Source organism: Canis aureus, chromosome 9, assembly GCF_053574225.1.
Source record: "Canis aureus isolate CA01 chromosome 9, VMU_Caureus_v.1.0, whole genome shotgun sequence".
NCBI lineage: Eukaryota > Metazoa > Chordata > Mammalia > Carnivora > Canidae > Canis > Canis aureus.
In genome coordinates this window covers 71,755,401-71,773,629 of record NC_135619.1, presented here as the reverse complement: position 1 = coordinate 71,773,629, position 18,229 = coordinate 71,755,401, and the positions used below count along the sequence as shown (strand labels likewise).

The 18,229-nt window shown below is 43.3% G+C and overlaps 1 protein-coding gene across 4 annotated transcripts in view; it reads right to left on the bottom strand.

Annotated features, from left to right (window-relative positions):
- The window catches only part of EVL (Enah/Vasp-like), a 147,213-nt gene that overhangs the window by 70,063 nt on the left and 58,921 nt on the right, over positions 1-18,229 (bottom strand). Inside the window, exon 1 of one of the 4 annotated variants that reach the window (XM_077910581.1) lies at positions 2,934-3,118. The exons of the other annotated variants lie outside the window; for them this stretch is intronic. Coding sequence (XP_077766707.1) covers positions 2,934-2,944 — 11 coding nt within the window. The 5' untranslated portion in view covers positions 2,945-3,118. Of the gene's footprint in view, positions 1-2,933; positions 3,119-18,229 lie in introns of those variants that run through there. 4 annotated transcript variants of the gene reach the window in all.

Genomic DNA, 18,229 nt, shown 5'->3' with positions numbered 1-18,229 from the left:
GCCCCTGCCTCATGTGTCCATCTTTGGATTTTTGCACAGCAGCCTCGTGACCTCACAGCTGAGTGTCTGAATACATGTCCCCCACCTGGGTGCTAGGCGAGGTGATGGCCCGGTCATTTGCTACCAGCCTCTGGCGCTGTTTGGTTTCTCTCTCATCTTTGGTTTATGGTTTCTTGACTACATCCCCTCCCTACCCTGCCCCAGTGCAGTTTTCTGGACAGGACGGCCTGTCTTGTTCCCTTGTTTCCCTGGCACCTAGAGCAGCCTCTGGCTGACACTGACTGGAAGGCTGGCTCGGTTTCTTTCTAAAAATCATGCCCTATCCTCCAGGGTCACCCAAGGTCAAAGTCATTCCCAGCAGCCCCAACTTCTCAACCCCTGTTGCTCTTCCTGTCTGTGCTCATCGCTGTGTGTCTTGTGTGGAGCTGCAGACTCACAGGCTCTCCACCTATGAGTGCTATCTCCCTGACTCTGTGTGTCTCTGCATCTCTGAGCAGAGACCAGCTCTTGGTCATGGCAGAAGGACAGAGAACGAAGCATCTGGAGTCAGCAGCTCAAGGCTATGTCGCCTAGTAGGTTGCTCCTTCTCCGCTTTGGTTTCTTCCTCTGTGAAATGAAAGCAATAAAAACAAGACCTGCTGCCCTCAGAACTGCTGACAGGACGGAAGGCAACGTTGCCAGCAAGGGCAGGCTGGACACTACCATGTACTCAGCGCACTCCCACTCCCAGCCCACAGCTAAGCACTCGGGGAAACGTTTCTTGGCTTATGGATGGCCAGAGTGGGGGCTAGAAGACAAGTTTTCATGATTCCAAGACCCGTGGACCCCCACCACAGGCACGATGGTGTCTACAATCTAGATGTTATATACCTGTTATATCCTAGTAGGAAGCAAACCAAAAAGCTTGCTGGTTTTCTAGCTGCTGTGCTTGTGGATCCTGCGGCGGCCTTACCAGCCTTGAGTGGGGAGGGAGATGCAGGACACCTGGGGTTTCCGTTTGGTTGGGCCACTACTTCATTCACCAGCCCAGGCCTGCCTGGACTCTGGGCCTCTATTTCTTGATCTGTGTACCTCAGAACTGGACTCACTGGGAAGTTTTCAGACTTCAAAACCAACATCGCAACAATACACACTTTTTCCCTCAAAGAAATACTGAGTAATACTTTAAAAAGATAAAAGAGTTAATTTGGTTGAAGTGGAGGGTAAGAGGCCTAAAGCACCACTAACCTGGATGATCTACTGTGGATCAGCTCTAAGGGCCTTTCAAGATGGAAAACTCTTAAGATTCTTACTATTTTGAGGGATCCCTGGGTGGCGCAGCGGTTTAGCGCCTGCCTTTGGCCCAGGGCGCAATCCTGGAGACCCAGGATCAAATCCCACGTCAGGCTCCCGGTGCATGGAGCCTGCTTCTCCCTCTGCCTGTGTCTCTGCCTCTCTCTCTCTCACTGTGTGCCAATCATAAATAAATAAAAATTAAAAAAAAAAAAAAAAAAAAAAAGATTCTTACTATTTTGAAAGTTCTTCAAAAAATTGTTTTGCTTCCTCCCCATTTATTTCAGATATGCTTTTCTGCAGCAGCAGTTGACAGGATAGAGTAAACTGCGTGAGCTTCTCACACTATAATTCATAGCTGAAAATGACTCTGATCCTTACCCACTCTGGAAGTTCCCATGGTTTTGAAATGAAAGTTTTCTGTTCTCCACAGCTCCACCCACAAGCCCTTTAAAGTTACAGGAAAATTATTAAAATGATAGAAAACCGGCTGCAAAGGAGCAGGAATAAAGCCAACCATTAAGAGAGTTTCCCTGGCCCTGACGACTCTGGGCCTAGAGAAAGGAGACTCCAACAGCCTGTCCAAGATTGCTACGTCCCCTCACCAAACACTCCCTTCTGTTGAGCAGAAGGAGTATCGGCCAAGACCTATTTACTGTAGGGCCGGTTTTATTAGCTCACTGCCAAAGGCTTCCAGAGTGTCCGTGTGGTGCTCCGGAAAAAATGCGGGGTGCGCCTGTCCTGCCTCTCCCAGCCAGGTGACCTTGGGCCAGAGCCACCACCTTCCAGAGGCTGGGCTTCCTCCTCCTCAAAATGGGAATAATAGCACCTTCCTGATCCACCCAACACGGTTGAAAGAACTAAGTAAGAAAACAGGTGAAACAGCACTTTAGAAACTGTAAAGTACTTTGCAAGGTGAGAGATGATCATTTCATGCTAAGACACAAAGTTGTAAAGAATTAATCAAATAAACACTAAAAATCCCAGAGGATCAACAGTCTTATCACCTACAATCTTACAACATGGGGTCGCAGGGTGGGAAGAATCACAGCTGAAGTGCCACCCCACCTTTACAGAGAGCACTCACAATTAGACATGCACAGGATAGCCTGATTGCCACCCAAACACACACTGAGCAGCGGGAGTCTGAGTGGCCAATAGCCTAAGTCAGTCACCAGTCTCTCAAGCAGGTCAAGCTAGTCAGTTCATGAAGTTTCTATTATAAAAGAAACCTTGGTGCTTCCCCGCTTTGCCCAGTATTTAGAGACAACAACCTGAATGTTTTCAGGCCATTCTGGAGAGAAAAGCCAAGGCCCTCAGAGCCAAACCACAGCCCCCTTAGATTGTTCAGAGCCACTCTACAATCTGAGGCGGGTGTCTGACTTCTGAGTAGTGCTTTCAACACAGAAGCCATGAAAGATCACAGACATCAAGAGACACAGGCCCATGTAATGACAGATCCGCAGAAGGAGAGTGGGCAGGCTCTGTGACTAACCTGCTGTGTGACCCTGGCTAAGTCCCTGGCCCTCTGGTCCTTGATCCCCCCATGAGTAGAGCAAGGGGATCTGGGATGATGTCTATGGTTCCTTCAGCTCTACACCATTCTGACTGTGGGTTTCCTCTTGATGTTCCTCTGTCCCCTTTTTGGTCCCCATACTCACCCAGTGGCCATGGCTGAAAGGCTTCAGCACAGGGAACCCTGAGGAGGTGAGTCCTGTACTCCCCACAGGCTATGTCGATTAGAGGACCACAGACCCCCGGAGGGCAGCAACTTGATTTTTAGACTCTACTTAAAACCAAACAGGAAAAGGAAGCTGAACCAGAGATAAAGGGGAAACAAACCCCAGTTATAAACTGAAACCTAGGGAGAAGAGAGAGAAACAAGAGGCGCAGAGCGCAGAGCCCCGCCAGCGTGGGCGGCCTGGAGCCACTGAGCCACCCGGAACTCCCATGCCTCAGCCTCAAGCCCCGAAGCACTTCCTGTGAGGGTGCAGCAGCAGGCTGGGGGTGGGACCTGTGGTGGTGCTGGCTCCCCCACCCGTCAATGCCTGTCTGCTCAGCCACAGCCACCTCGGAGGTCTAGGCCTAGCTTCTCCACCTGCTATAACAAGGGGAGGGGCAGTGTGGACGGCTTCAAGGCATCTGTGAAAAACCTCTGAGAACTCAGAACTACCCTAATCGATCCTCTGGAGAAAGAAGGCTGTTTTGATAGGGGCTGAAGGTTTAATATTGACTTTGGTATCAGTTTTGCACCTCTGTTGGGGAGACACTTCTCTCCAACGCTGATCGCTCAGGCAGCAGCTGAGGGCCTGTCAGGGAGATGTGTGAGGCAAACTGGAAAACTGGCTCTGTCCCTGGTTCACTGAGTGACCCGGGGGCTTCAGTTTCCTTAGGTGGGGGATGGGGCTCACCACCCTGACTCTGCCTGCCTCCACCAGGCTGTCATGGAGATGAGGCCCATTCCCAATCCTTCATTCAAAATGAATGGACACCGCAGAGTCAGGCCTTGTCCTAGAACCAAGGGACAGAACACAGAAGAGGACAGCAGTCCTTAACGTCCGTGAAGGGCTTTCAGAGTATAGAAAGGAAGGCACTGGAATGCTAATGAATAAATGTATGAGAATGCTATGATTGATACAGTGAAGAAGGGCTGCTCAGAGTACTTGTCCAAAAGAAAGGTTTAAAATTTCCAACTGGTGATTGTGGATTTGTCTACTACTCTCATTCTGTCCATTTTTACTTCACGTATCTTGGAGCTCTTATTAGGTACATATATTTTATGGCTATTGTGTTTTCCTGATGAATTGATCCTCTGATTGGTATGAAATTGTCCTTCTTTATCACTGGTTATATTTTTTGTCTTTAAGTTTACTTTATCTGGTATTAGTGTAGCCATTTGGTTTTCTTGTGCTATTTACCTGGTGTATCTACACCCCATACTGGTCTTCTGTTGTTGCTATAACAAATTACTGCATACTTAGAGCTTATAACACACATTTATTATCTTAGTTTCATGAGATAATAGGTCAGAAGACTGACATAGATCTCAAGGGTTTTACTGAGCTAAAGTTAAGGTGTTGAAGTGCTAGCTTTCCCTCTGGAGGCTCCAAAGGAGAATAACTTCCTGGCCTCTTTCAGCTTGAAGAGGCCCTCACACTCCTTTCTCACGGCCCTGTCCTCCGCGTGCAAAGCTGGCAAAGCAGTGTCACTACAACTCCTTCTCCCACCCTAACATCTCTTCTTGACCACAGCCAGGAAAGGGTCTCCCCTGCTAGCTCTTCTTGTGGTCAGATCTGGGTCTTTTGTGGGGAGAGGGGCTTTTATTTTTTTCTACCCTTACTGAGGTACAACTGACAAAAATTGTGTTTATATGTATAATTTATATTTGAGGTGTATGATTTGATGTTTTGATAGATGTAAACACTGTGAAATAATCACCATGGTCAAGCTAATTAACATGTCCAGCATCTCCCATAGTTACCATTTTCTTTGTTGTTGTTTTTTTTCTTTTTTTTTTTTTTAAAGGCAGGTTCTCTGCCTTTAAGGGCTCAGGTGTTGAGGCCAGGCCCACTGGATAATCAGGATAGGTGCCCCACCTCAATGTGCATCACTCTGATCACATCTGCAAAGTCCCTTCTGCCACACAAGGTAACATATTCATAGCTTCTGGGGATCAGGGTGGGGTGGTAGCATTGCTTTGCCTACTGCACTTTACTTTCAGCCTCTTGTACCTCTGTATTTAGTGTCTCTTAAAGACAGTATGCGATTAAGTCTTGCATTTCATTTGGTCTGACAATCTCTATCATTTAACTGGAGTATTTAGTCCATTTACATGTAATTTACTGATATGTTTGGATATAGGTCTCCCATTTTGCTATTTGTTTTCTATCTGTCTCGTCTGTTTTGGTTTTTCTATTTCTCTTGTCCTTCATTCTTTTGAGTAAATAGTTTTAAGAATTCCATTTTCATTTCTCTTTTGACTTTTAGGTATGCCTCTTTACATTACTTTTTAGAAGTCTTTCTGGGGTTTGCAATACACATCCTTACTTTTGTAGAGTATACAAAGTATACACAACAGTCATCACATGCATTACATAGTCACTATATGTCATGTTACGAATTTTTGCTTTAAATGGTCCTATACAAGGGACACCTGGCTGGCTCAGCAGTTGAGTGTCTGCCTTTGGCTCAGGGCATGATCCTGGAGTCCCGGGATCAAGTCCCACATCAGGCTTCCTGCGTGGAGCCTGCTTCTCCCTCTGCCTATGTCTTTGCCTCTCTCTCTGTGTTTTTCATGAATAATTAAAATCTTAAAAAAAAGGTCATATACACATATATATGCAAATATATATTTTTAATAAACAGTCTTATATTTACTCATACTTATGCTTTCTAGTACTCCTCATTCCTTCCTAAACATTCAAGTTTCCTGGCATAATTTTTCCTCAGCCTGAGGAGTATATATCAGGTATATCAGCCACAAATCCCCTAATTTTCTTTTATTTGGAAAACACCTTTATTTTGTCAACATACCTGATGGTGCTTTTTTTCTGAATAGAGAATTTTGAGACTTTTTCTTTTAGCACTTAAAAAATAAATGTCATTCTACTGTCTGACATCCATGGTTTCTGATGAGAAGTTAGCCATCAGTTATATCATCATCCTCTGTATATAGTGTATATTTCCTCTAGTCACTTTTAATATTTTCCTTTTCTTTGGTTTCCAGTGACTATGAAGTGCTGGAGTGTGGCTTTCTTTGTATTTTTCCTGCTAGGGGTTTGCTGAGATTCTTGGATATGTAAGTTAAAGTTTTTCAGCAAATGGGAAGGTTATAGTAATTATTTATTCCAGCATTATTCTTCTGCCCCATTCTCTTTCTCCTTTTCCTTCTGGATTCCAATCACACATATGTAGAACTCTTGGTATCATCTCACAAAGTCACCAAGGCTCTGTTAAAATTTTTAATATTATTTCCCTGGTTTTCAGAATAGGTGATTTCTACTGTTCAGTATCCAAGTCCACCAACTCTTTTTAATAAAATCTCTGATCCACTTTTGATCTCATCTAGTGAATTTTAGTATTTCATCTCTAGTACTAGAATTCTTATTTAGTAAATTTTTTACAATTTCCATTTCTCTGTATGTTTGCTCATTCTATCCACCTTCTAAGTCTTTGAATGTATGTATAATAGCAACTTGGAAGTACTTGTCTGAAAATTCAAACTTCAGGCTCTACTGATTGCTTTTCCCCCTTAAGTAGAGGCTGTATCTCTTGACTCGTTATGTGTCCACTAACTCGTGATTGTATGTTAGACATTGTGATGACATAGTGCAGATAGTCTAGGTAATACTGTCTTCCTTTAGAGGCATGGAATTTGTCCTGGCAGGCAGGTAAATTACTAGCAGATTCTTTTGATGAAGTCAAGTGTGTATGTATTAATTCCCTTTTAAGTTCTATTTCCATTTTGAACTTAGCCCCAGGGTGTGGCCCTTACTCAAGAGTATAGTCCTCACTCCTAAGGTATGGCTGTTCTGGGGTCTCAACTGAATGCCTAAGGTGCTCAGTGAGGTCTCTTCATTTGGCTAACTAGAATCTCTTATATCTCCCAGCACTGCAAGAACTTTGGCATCATCATTCAGTCCTTAGCCCTTCAGCAGGCAATCTGTGATAGGCCTCATAGACAAGTCTTATTCTACACATGCACAGCTAGCCAGCCTTAGGAAACAAAGTGAATCCCTACATAAAACTCTATCCTTGCTCCTACCACAGGGCTTCCTCATCTCTATTTCTTTGTCCTGCAATATCCAGCTATTTCAGTAGCCTAAAATTCCAATATCTGCCTTCTGAACTCATTAAGATCAATTTTCTGCTTGAGTCCCACCATTCTGTGCCATAACCAGAAGGAGGCCCCAGGCAGAAAGACAGAGCCATCGTGGGGCTTATTATGTTTCTTCACTCAAGATTCAGTCCTGTGCTACCTGTCAATGCCTCAAAACAGCAAGAATTTAATATTTTATATGAGTTTCAGTACCCATATATTCAGATGCTTCATGTATTTTATTTAGTTTCATAGTTATTTGGTCAAGAGAGCAAGTCTATGATCATCTCTCTGTCATGGCCTGAAGTGGAAGTCAGTGATAATTATTAACTACCAAAGGGTATTCTCTTTCATTTTCTGAGCATTTCCTGAAGATGCCAGCCTGGGTGTAAAATCTTCACTGTAGGAATATGCCTTTCACTTCCATTCTCCATCTCCACTGTCCTCCAGTTTTATAACTACTGTCTTTTCTTTTTCTTGGTTTCAACAAGTAGATAAGAGGTAAGACTGACCCTTCTGGGGGCATTCTTTTAACTCTGCCATCTAGCTTTAATAAGGCACTTGCGTGAAATTAAGAGGAGTAAGAAATGAGAAATATCTTTGGCCAGGGTGTTATGAAAAATGGATTCTAGCCCATACTTTATTATTGATATCTATATCCTTGGGCATTTATTTCCCCACTCATTCTCAGTTTCCTCATCTGCTTAATGAAGGGACTGGCCATATTAATAACTATGAACTTCAGGTACAACACCAAATCCTAAATCAACTGTGTCAAAGCAATAGAAAATGCTGCAAAAATAGGAAAGGAGCTGTTAACATCTGATGAGCAATTCAGTGAGAATGTTAAGAAATGTCCTGTTTAAGGCAGTACCTTATAAGGTGTTACTATGAATTGAGCTCAGCACTTAGTACACAGTTTAGGATGTAGTAGGTGCAAGGTAAATGCTGACTGCATGATGAATATATAAACGAATGAATGAATCGGAAAGTCAACAAATCTCACACAGGATACTAAATGCTAAGGCGTTTGGCTCTGCATCTTGAGCATAATAAATGCTCAGTAACTGGCAACTGTATTGACTTGAATTGAAAGCGGTGTTTCCCATCTGCCTAGATCCCAACAGACACCAGAATGGTTGACAACAAATCAGGGAGCTATATATACTAAAGGACACTTTACTTAAGAGATCAAATTCAAAGACGTGTTTTGTGGCTTGGGAAAGTCATCTAACTTCTGTGGATCTTAGTTTTCTTTTCTGTAAACAGACTGTTCTCTCTTCTACTCTCTCTCAGTGGGATGTTTGAGCATAAAAGAGTCTTTGACTAAGAAACAGAGGGAAAAAATTTGCTTTCTAATACTGGTTTTTTCATGAGAACTTGTGTTTAAAAAAAAAAGACTGTTCTGAGTAGAAGGTCCTTGTGTCCTATGGGTGCAAGAAAAGGGGACAGGGAGACGGTTGCACAGAATTAGTTACCATCAGTGACACATTGCAAAAATCTACTGGCAATGCTCATGACCAAATGAAGGCACTGGGTTTGCCCTTCAAGAACCAATTTACATATCACCTCTTCAACGAAGGGCTTATTGAGGCCCCAAGATAGACAAAATTATCCCTGCTGATGTGTTTCTTCTGTATTTTACAGTATTATCAATTTAATGTCACAGATGATTGTCCTTTAGGGAGGGGCTACCATGTTTTATTCCTCTTTTATAGCCAGTTATGCTCAGCACAATTCTTGGTATACATACTATGTGTTCAGAATGTTTGTTCTGCCTAAAATACTGGTACTCAGGAAGTATGTGAATTACTAGCGCACAGAGAGCATGTTGACATGGTCTTGGTTTTCATATCTCAACGTTTGTAAAGAGAATGTTTGAATCTAGTATGCAATACAGGGTTCTCTGCCCCAAGTAACTTCCATCCCAACCAAGCTCCTGGCCAAACTCATCTGCAGCATAAATAGACATTACTAGCCAAGTCAATTGACTGTTCCAAGGAAATAATGAACTCACAGGGGAAAATGACAATATCTCTGAGAAGTGCAAGCACTATAAAATACTTGGAAGATAAAGAACAAATGAAGCAACTGTGATATATAATAAGAAATACATAATTGGGGATCCCTGGGTGGCTCAGCGGTTTAGCCCCTGCCTTTGGCCCAGGGCGCGATCCTGGGGTCCCGCAATCGAGTCCCACGTCGGGCTCCCAGCATGGAGCCTGCTTCTCCCTCTGCCTATGTCTCTGCCTCTCTCTCTCTCTCTCTGTGTCTATCATGAATAAATAAATAAATAAATCTTTAAAAAAATACATAATTGATCTCTGTCCATTTCTGAACATAGGTTAGTGTCATCGTGGGTGGCAGCAATAATTTGTGCCTGGGTCTTAGTTTATAAAGGTAACTGAGTGACGACAATGCCACTAAAAAGTTTAATGTTACTCACAGCTCCCCCTTGAGCAGGGAGGCATAGGTGTTAACACCTATAAGAGGTAAAAAATCTGTAAAGTTTCTTATTGCCTGAGTTTAATTATTTGATAGGCAATGATAATCAATAACCATTTTTAAAGAAAGTGTATTGGGACACCTGGGTGGCTCAGCAGTTGAGTGTCTGCCTTTGGCTCAGGGTGTGATCCTGGAGTCCTGGGATCGAGTCCCACATCAGGCTTCCTGCATGGAGCCTGCTTCTCCCTCTGCCTATGTCTCTGCCTCTCTTTTTCTCTTTCATGAATGAATAAATAAAATCTTAAAGTGTGTCTAAGTATAGAGTGTATACCTCTATACCATAAGAGGTATGGTGTTAGGGAAGCACTAGTGTTGTCAGGAGGCAGGAAGGAGCAAGGGGAAAGCACAGGCCACAGCCTTTCTTGGGGTCTCTGAGGGAAAGGCAGGGCAGGGTAAACAGATCAGAATTGCTAGTTTGAGTAATTCCAGCAGGCTTGAGGGGGCAGGGGCTGTCCCTAGTCATTTGGGGTAACTTGAGGCAGGGGAAATCCTGGCTTGGGGACTATGAGTCAGATAAAGGAGGTATTGGGGATGTGGAATAGGGTGGGTTGGCTTGTACATGAAAGGTGGCCCCACCAACCGTTTATGGTCTATAGGACTTAGCTAGCTCTGTGAGGGCTAGCTCTGTGAGGGGCAGTGTTTCCCCACCCAGTAAGTTCCCCCAAGGATGTCAAAACATCAAAAAACACAAAAACTATAATAAATGGGGGTGGGGGAAGCATGGGAAGAGACTGGCTTAATGAGTATGGAACTTCCTTTAGGGGAGATGAAAATGTTTTGAAACTGGACTGTGGTGATGGCTGAACATTGAAAATGTACTTAATACCACAGAATTGTAGATTAAAATGGTTTTAAAAAACTGGGGGAAGTAAAAATCTGTAAAATTTCTTATTGCCTGAGTTTAATTATTTGATAGGCAATGATAATCAATAACCATTTTTAAAGAAAGTGTATTGGGATGCCTGGGTGGCTCAGCAGTTGAGTGTCTGCCTTCGGCTGAGGGCGTGATCCTGGAGTCCTGGGATCGATTCCCACATCGGGCTTCCTGCATGGAGCCTGCTTCTCCCTCTGCCTGTGTCTCTGCCTCTCTCTCTGTCTCTGTCTCTCTGTCTTTCATGAATGAATAAATAAAATCTTAAAGATAAAGTGTGTCTATAACTTAGGACAGAAATTGCAGATACACCAACTCTTGTGCGTGTGGGTATTAGTCTATGAGCAACAGAGGGAGATAAGAGAATACTGATGCCTGAGGAGGCCATGGACATTGAGAAGCCTTAAATCAATGACAACAAAAAATAAGTGTAAGCAGGGGTCATACTGAATTAGGAGTAGCAACCAGGACAATGAAAATAGAACATACAATTTTGAGTTCATTTGAAGATAATATATGCACCCAGAACGTGGGGCAGGAAGAAAAAAAATGAGAAAAAGCATTAAAATTGTAGAGAGAAAATATAGAATAAGACAGCAGAAGCAATTGCTATTACTCTAGCTTCCTAATTTTTTCTGCTTGTGTACATTCTAGAAATATTTAGAAAAATGATGTAACCAAAAAAAATGATGTAACCTGTTGTATATTTTTTAGGTGGCATCTAGAATTTTTCCTGGTAAGTTGAGATGTTTGCAAAGGATTTAATATGTAGAAACATTATATGTGGTATACATGCATTAAAAATGTGCATTAAGTATGTTACATTTATAAATATAACCTAATATTGAGCTTAAGTGCTTTCTTTTTAAAAATATTTTATTTTATTTATTTTAGAGAGGGAATGTGCGTGCACAAGTGGGGGAGAGGCAGAGGGAGAGGGAGAGAATCTTAAGCATACTCCATGCTGAGCAGAGTCCAATGTGGGGCTCAATCCCAGGACCCTGAGATCATGACCTGAGCCAAAACCAAGGGTTGGATGCTCAACTGACTGAGCCATCCCAGCACCCCTAGGGATTTTATTTTTAAATAATCTCTATATCCAACACAGGGCTTGAATTCACAACTTCAAGATCAAGAGTTGCACGCTCTTCCAACTGAGCCACCAGCCAACCCTAAGCTCTTTCAATTTATGAAAAAGGTCTGTCATAAAACATAATTGGCAGAGCCTGTTCACTCGATCAAACTACTCAGCCAAATCAAATTTACTTGCTATCAGAAAAATTTCGACTAATTTTCCAACTCAGACATGCTTATATACATCACAGTGAGAGCAGCACACCACATGTGAAGTCTTTAATTTTAAACAGATAACCAGAGAGATGAGGGGTGGTGCTAGGCCATGAGTTGGTGGCCTTGCTGAAATGAAAGCTGCCCTCTTCGATATTCTCCATAGCCACTTCCCTGTACTCAGAGACCTCTCCATCAGGGCCACGGTATCCTCAAATAAGCATAGCCTCAGGAAGTCGCAATGTACCCCCAGGAACACACGTGGCCTGGTTTGTAGGCAGCTGTACTCATGTAATACTAGCGACCTATTGGGGCACCTGGGTGGCTCAGTGGTTGAGCATCTGCCTTCAGTTCAGGTCATGATATCAGGGTCCTGGGATCGAGTCCCACATCAGTTCCCTGCATGGAGCCTGCTTCTCCCTCTGTCTGTGTCTCTGCCTCTCTCTCCTTGTGTCTCTCATGAATAAATAAAATATTTTTAAAAATACTAGTGACCTACTAGACAGTTAAAATGAAAGGATAATTCGAACTTCAAACTTTAAAAATGAAAAAAGTTATAGGGCAAATATAAATAAAAGAACACCAAGTCAGCAATTCTGATATCGACAAACAGAATTTAAGGAGAAAAACCTGATTAAGGATCTAGAGGAATATTAATTACTGGAAAAAATAATCATGACCATGTATGTATGTATGTATGTAATACAGACTCAACTCTGTAAAGTAACTGAAAAATTTTGGGGAGAAATACTTAAATAAACAATCCTACTGAGAATTTAAAAATACATGATTTCTTAGATATTTTTTTAAAATCAAGAGATACAAAGTAAAGTAGAAGGCATTAGCTCCCTAGTCTGCCCTTAAAGTTGTATTTGTTTAAAGTTAGAAAATTCACACTATAGATGATACAGAAGGTAATTAAGGTTCCTCCCCTCTCCCCGGGTCCTCTCTCCCTAAATATAACCCTTGTTGACACCAGGGAAATCGTGTGCGGGCTCCAGTTCTCATTTCCCAGCCCAGTGCTGCTCTCCTTACACCTCTGTGTCTCCTTGAAGAGGACTGACTAAAGTCAGTCCTTCTGTCCCAGAGGGACTTAAACAATGTAACACCTCAAAGAGTGGTGCCATGTGCTCTACGGTGCAGAAGTCACACAGACCAGGCCAGTCATGGAGAACCATATACTCTATGATCCATTTACGTGGTATGTGCAGAGCAGGCAAATCCATAAAGACAGAAGCAGACCTGTGGTTGTCTAGGCCTGGGAGAAGGGACTGGGGGAACCCAGGAGTGACTGCTAAGTAGTACAGAGCTTGCTTCTGGGGTGACCACAATGTCCTAAAATACATTGTGGTGATGGTGGCAAGACTCGATATACTGAAACTGTTGGACTGTACACTCTAAGTGGGTGAAATTCTGTGGTTTATAAATTATATCTCAATAAAGCCATTATTAAAAAATGCTCCAGAAGCGCCTTTGGTGGCTCAGTCAGTTAAGCATCTGACTCTTGGTTTCAGCTCAGGTCATGATCTCAGAGTCGTGAGATCAAGCCCCATGTCAGGCTGTGTGCTCGGCGTGGAGTTGAGAGTCTCTCTCTCCTACTCCCTCTGTTCCTCCCTACCCTTGTATACATGCTCTCTCTCAAACAAATAAAGTCTTTAAAAAAATGCTCCAAATGCAGATGGAAAATGTTTTCAAATGAGTTATAAATTAACTATGGGACTTTGAGATTGTTGGAGAAAATCATCTCACCATTTTGGCTCCCACCAGAAATAATACTCAGTAGAAAGGACTGCATCCAGGGTGGCAATTTTAAATTATTTCAGCATTCCAGAAAGTGAAGAGAAAATATAACAAAAGCAAGGGCATCTCTGACTACAAGGCGTCCCTAGAACACAGCAGGTGCAGAGTCCATGCTCAGGCTTCAAGGGGAGTCTATGAACTCAACCTGAGAACTATTCATTTCTCAAGCCATATGCTGAATACTTTAATGTTTCTAAATCTTTTGCCTCCTTCATTGGTTTCTAACAGTTTAACTGAGCATTTGAAGAAAACAGGACACTTGACTAGCTTTAGCTGACTACAAATAAAATCAATCTGGAGGAACATAATAATGAGACATCATTTTTCATCATTCAAATTACTGGAGCTTTATATTTGTTTCTCAGAACTTTTTGTTGGGTTCGGTTTTGAATGTATGTCATTTTTATGAATCTAACACCTGTACACATCTGTGCAATCACTGCTACAATCCGGAGGTTGCCTCTGTCCCTCCCCAAACTCCCTCTAGCTGTCCCTGAGTGGTTGCACCTCCCCACCTCCCCACCTTCCGCATATTACTCCCAGCAGCCACTGATGTGTCCTCCAGCTCAGTCCCTTTCTTCTGGACAATGCTACACTAATGGAAACATATGGCATGTAACCTTTTAAGAAGGCTTCCTTCACTTAACATAATGCCTCTGAGACTCATCCAAGTTGTGTTTATTAAATAATCTGGATTTTCTTGTTTGTTTTTTGTTTTTGCATGCCAGTTTTCTGTTGTATGGCTATATCACAAATTGTTTCTCCATTAAATGGGAGAACATCTGAATTGGTTTTGGCCATTATAAACAGAGCTGCCATAAACAGCAATGCACACACATATAGGTTTTTTTTTTTTAATCTTTTTTTTTTTAATTTTTATTTATTTATGAGTCACAGAGAGAGAGAGAGGCAGAGACATAGGCAGAGGGAGAAGCAGGCTCCATGCACCGGGAGCCTGACGTGGGATTCGATCCTGGGTCTCCAGGATCACGCCCTGGGCCAAAGGCAGGCGCTAAACCGCTGCGCCACCCAGGGATCCCCATATAGGTTTTTATGGAACATAAGTTTTCATTTCCATAGGGCAAACATAGAGGATTAAGATTGCTGGGTTAAATGTTCGATTTTATAAGAAACAGTCGCACTGTTTCCCAGAGTGGCTGTACCATTTTTCTTCCTACCAGCAATGCAGGGGAAATGCTGCTACTCTGCATCCCCATCAGCCTCTGGTGTCCTCAATGTTTTCTTATTTCAGACATTCGAACACATATGCAGTAATATGTTGCTGTAATTTTAATCTGCATTTCTCTGATGACTGCTGGTGCTTTGCGTCCTTCCATGTGCTTGTGTGTTATCTATGTATCCTCTTCGGAGACATGTCTACTTAAGTCCTTTGCCCACTTAAAAATACAGATCTGTTTTCTTACTGTTAAGTTCTGAGAGTTCTTTACACATTCTGAAGACAAGGCTTTATGATGTGCAAATGTTTTCTCCAAATTTGTTTCTCATCTTTCACTCTCCTAGCATCGTTTTTTACAGAGTAACAGTTTTTTAATTTTAAGTTCTATTTGTTTTGTTTTATGTTCTACAGAGGGTGCTTTTGCTGTTACTCATGCAGACCATTTACCTAACCTAGTGGTCATGAAGACTGCTGCAGGTTCTCTTGCGGCAGTTTCCCAGCTGGACATTTAGATTTAGAATCCATTTAGAGGTACCTTGGTACAAAGTGTGAGGACTGGGCCAAAGTCCATTTTTTTTGCGTATCGATGTCTGATTGTTCCAACTCCGTTTGTTGACAAGATAATACTTTTTTCACTGAATTGCCTTTGCCAGACATCAACTGACAACTGATTTCTGGACTTTCCATATAAGTGTCCAACATCTCCACAAGTCATCTTGAAAAACCCCCACGCAGGCTTGTTGGTACTGCATACATGGCTCATGAAAACTAAGAACTCGACAAGGAACAGTGATAGGGTCCTTGACTCATCTATTTTGTGGTGTAGGCTGTGGAGTATGTAACCCTTTCTCTCTGCAGGTTGGACTGCACATGGAATATTGAGATTAGTTTTTGCTGTCACAATATGAGAGGTACTGGCAACCTGAAAGCATTCTGGAAGGGAGACTGAGTTGATGAGGCCAGCAAAGATCCTAACACAGGAAGACAGGCCGAGGAAAACGGGGCGTCTTGCCTGGAGAGATAAATAGAGAATAAGAACACCTGCCCTGGGCCTCTGAGCTCCTTGGAAAGAAAGAACCCCCCCTTCATGTGATCCCTAGGAGAGGATGAGGGCCAGTGGCTACAATCAGGCACTGTGCTAGGTACCAGGAATCCAGAGATGGACAAGATAAGTTTTTGCTTTCAGGAGGGGGGAGCCACAGGGACAACTATTTTGGTTTGACAAAGGTCACCCAGCAAATTGTAGGAGACTGGATAAAATGACTTGTTTTGCCTTTTATTTTGTGTGATTGCCAAAGATGGCCTAATAGCTCTATTTTCAACAAATGACTCATTCTGTCTTTGGGTTTAATGGCCAAATGAAGGTACTGAGGTCATGTGACAGCAAGAGATCTGCTCAAGGTCTCAAGTAGAGACCTTGCTTGCACAAACTGAGTTTGGAAACCAAGCCTCCCGATGCTTAAACCAGGATTCCTTTTTACTATCTGTTAAAATTCTTAATCAGCACTATGCTGAAGAATAAATAACCGAATGCTTTCTTCTTGCAAATCCTGTCTCCAGGGTTCTTCTGACCCTTTAGGTTTTCAGTGTCACAGGCTGTCTCAGAGGCCTTTAAAAGAGAAAAGGATCCTCCACTTTGAAATATCAACCCTTGTTTTCAATGACAAGATGAGAAAAAAAAATCATATCAAATCAGACAGGTATTTTCTGAAGATGTTATTTCTGCTCTGAGCTGCTTCTGGGTCACCTACTGCTCTAATTATGCTGGAAGTAAACCTGGCTTTCATGAGATTCAGGATATGGCTGGAGGAAAAAGTTGTCAAGACTACTTAAGATCATCAGTGCTCACACTGGGCTCAGAGCATTCCAGGAATTCATTGATTCATTCCATAATTCATTCCGCTGGTTAACCACAAACACAGACATCACTGACTGCTTTAGTCCTACTAATATACTCAGGACAGGAAAGACAGGAAAATAGTTAACACTTTGGTTTAAGGCCAGGCCCCCCCTCCCTGAGCTCTTCACGTGAGCAGCATGGAACAGAAGAGAGGCAGGACTCGAGGTTCCTAGCCCCACTTCTTTCCTTCTAAGGTGGGCTCACTACAGAGAGAAGCAGTAACTCCAGTGCTTTCCAGCTGACAGAGTTCTGGTGAGAATCAGTGGAGATGACGGGTGGGCAAAGTGCCTGGCAAACTGAGAAGCACGGTACCCAGGTGAGAGATTTATTCATTTAACAAACATGTTTGGGCTCTTTCAAATGACGTGCACCATGCTGAATACTAAGAATAACCAGTTAAATAAAATATATCCCACATTCAAGAAGACAATGAGATGTGGCAAGTCTGATGATGAGAACACTGCAGGATGGGAGGCCCGGTAGAGGGGGAGCCCTCACTGTTCTGGGCAGGAAGGAAAGATGACTGTGACGATGGCCATGAGCAGAGGATTAGAGCAGGAGAGAGAGAGTATACTAGGTTCCAGAAGATTTCTCAGTCTCCTTATTTTACTTAATATTTGACATTATTTGTGGAGTGGGCACTGATTTTATGACGACCCTTTCCGCATTACAAAGCAGTTGGCTTCAACCTCCCACAATGCAGAGCCCCCACCGCAGAGTGATCCAACCCCAACATCAATGGTGCCAGGCTGAGGAAGCCTGTTGTGAAGGAAACTGAGGCCCATAGAGGAGAAGCAACTAGTTCGAAAGGCTGTAGTCAGTTAGCAACAGGGCTGAGACCTGAACGCAGGTGGCCTGTGACCCAGGACCTGAGACAGGGTTCCCAGGTTACATAGCTATGGGTCTGCAGCTGGGCAGCACAGGAGAGGAGCTTGGAGGGCGACGGGGCTGCTGATGGGACAAGAAGAACTCAAGTGTCCGTGGAGGAGCACCGCCACCAGACAGAGCCATGAGTAAGGAAGGCAGAAGGAAAGGGGGGACAGGAAGAAGCAAAGGAAGGAAGTGGGCAGCCGTCGTCTATTTCTGCTCTCTGACAGAGCACCCTCTAACATTTCTATAACGAGCTGGTTTCATGTCCAATCATCACAACTAGTGAAGTGGGTGAAGCAAAAATTAACATTCTTACTTTCCGGAGCCTAGAAGAGTGAAGTGCTTTACCCAAGGCTCCAGAGTTTTGCAGACAGGCAAAACTCCATGCTAAAGACTCTTTCAGGTGGTAGGTGTCTCCCACCAGCCCGAGCCCAGACCCCTGTTCCTTGACTTGCCTGCAGTCCATGGAGGCAGGACGAGTGTCTCTGAAGGGACTTTTGTGTGAGCTCAAAGGAGAAACTGGGTGCAGGAGAGCAAGGCCTCAAAAGCTAAGAAGCTGAGGTAGGAACACAGAGGCACTGCAGTGCTGAGCTCCACTCTCTGGGTCTCAGGATCAGGGCTCTAACTTCAGGTGGGTCACCTGGCTCCTCTGGGCATCCCTGCCTGTCCTGAGAGCCAAAGAGCCATAAGATCGCCTTTAGGAGCACTCCATGCTCTAAAGATGAAATC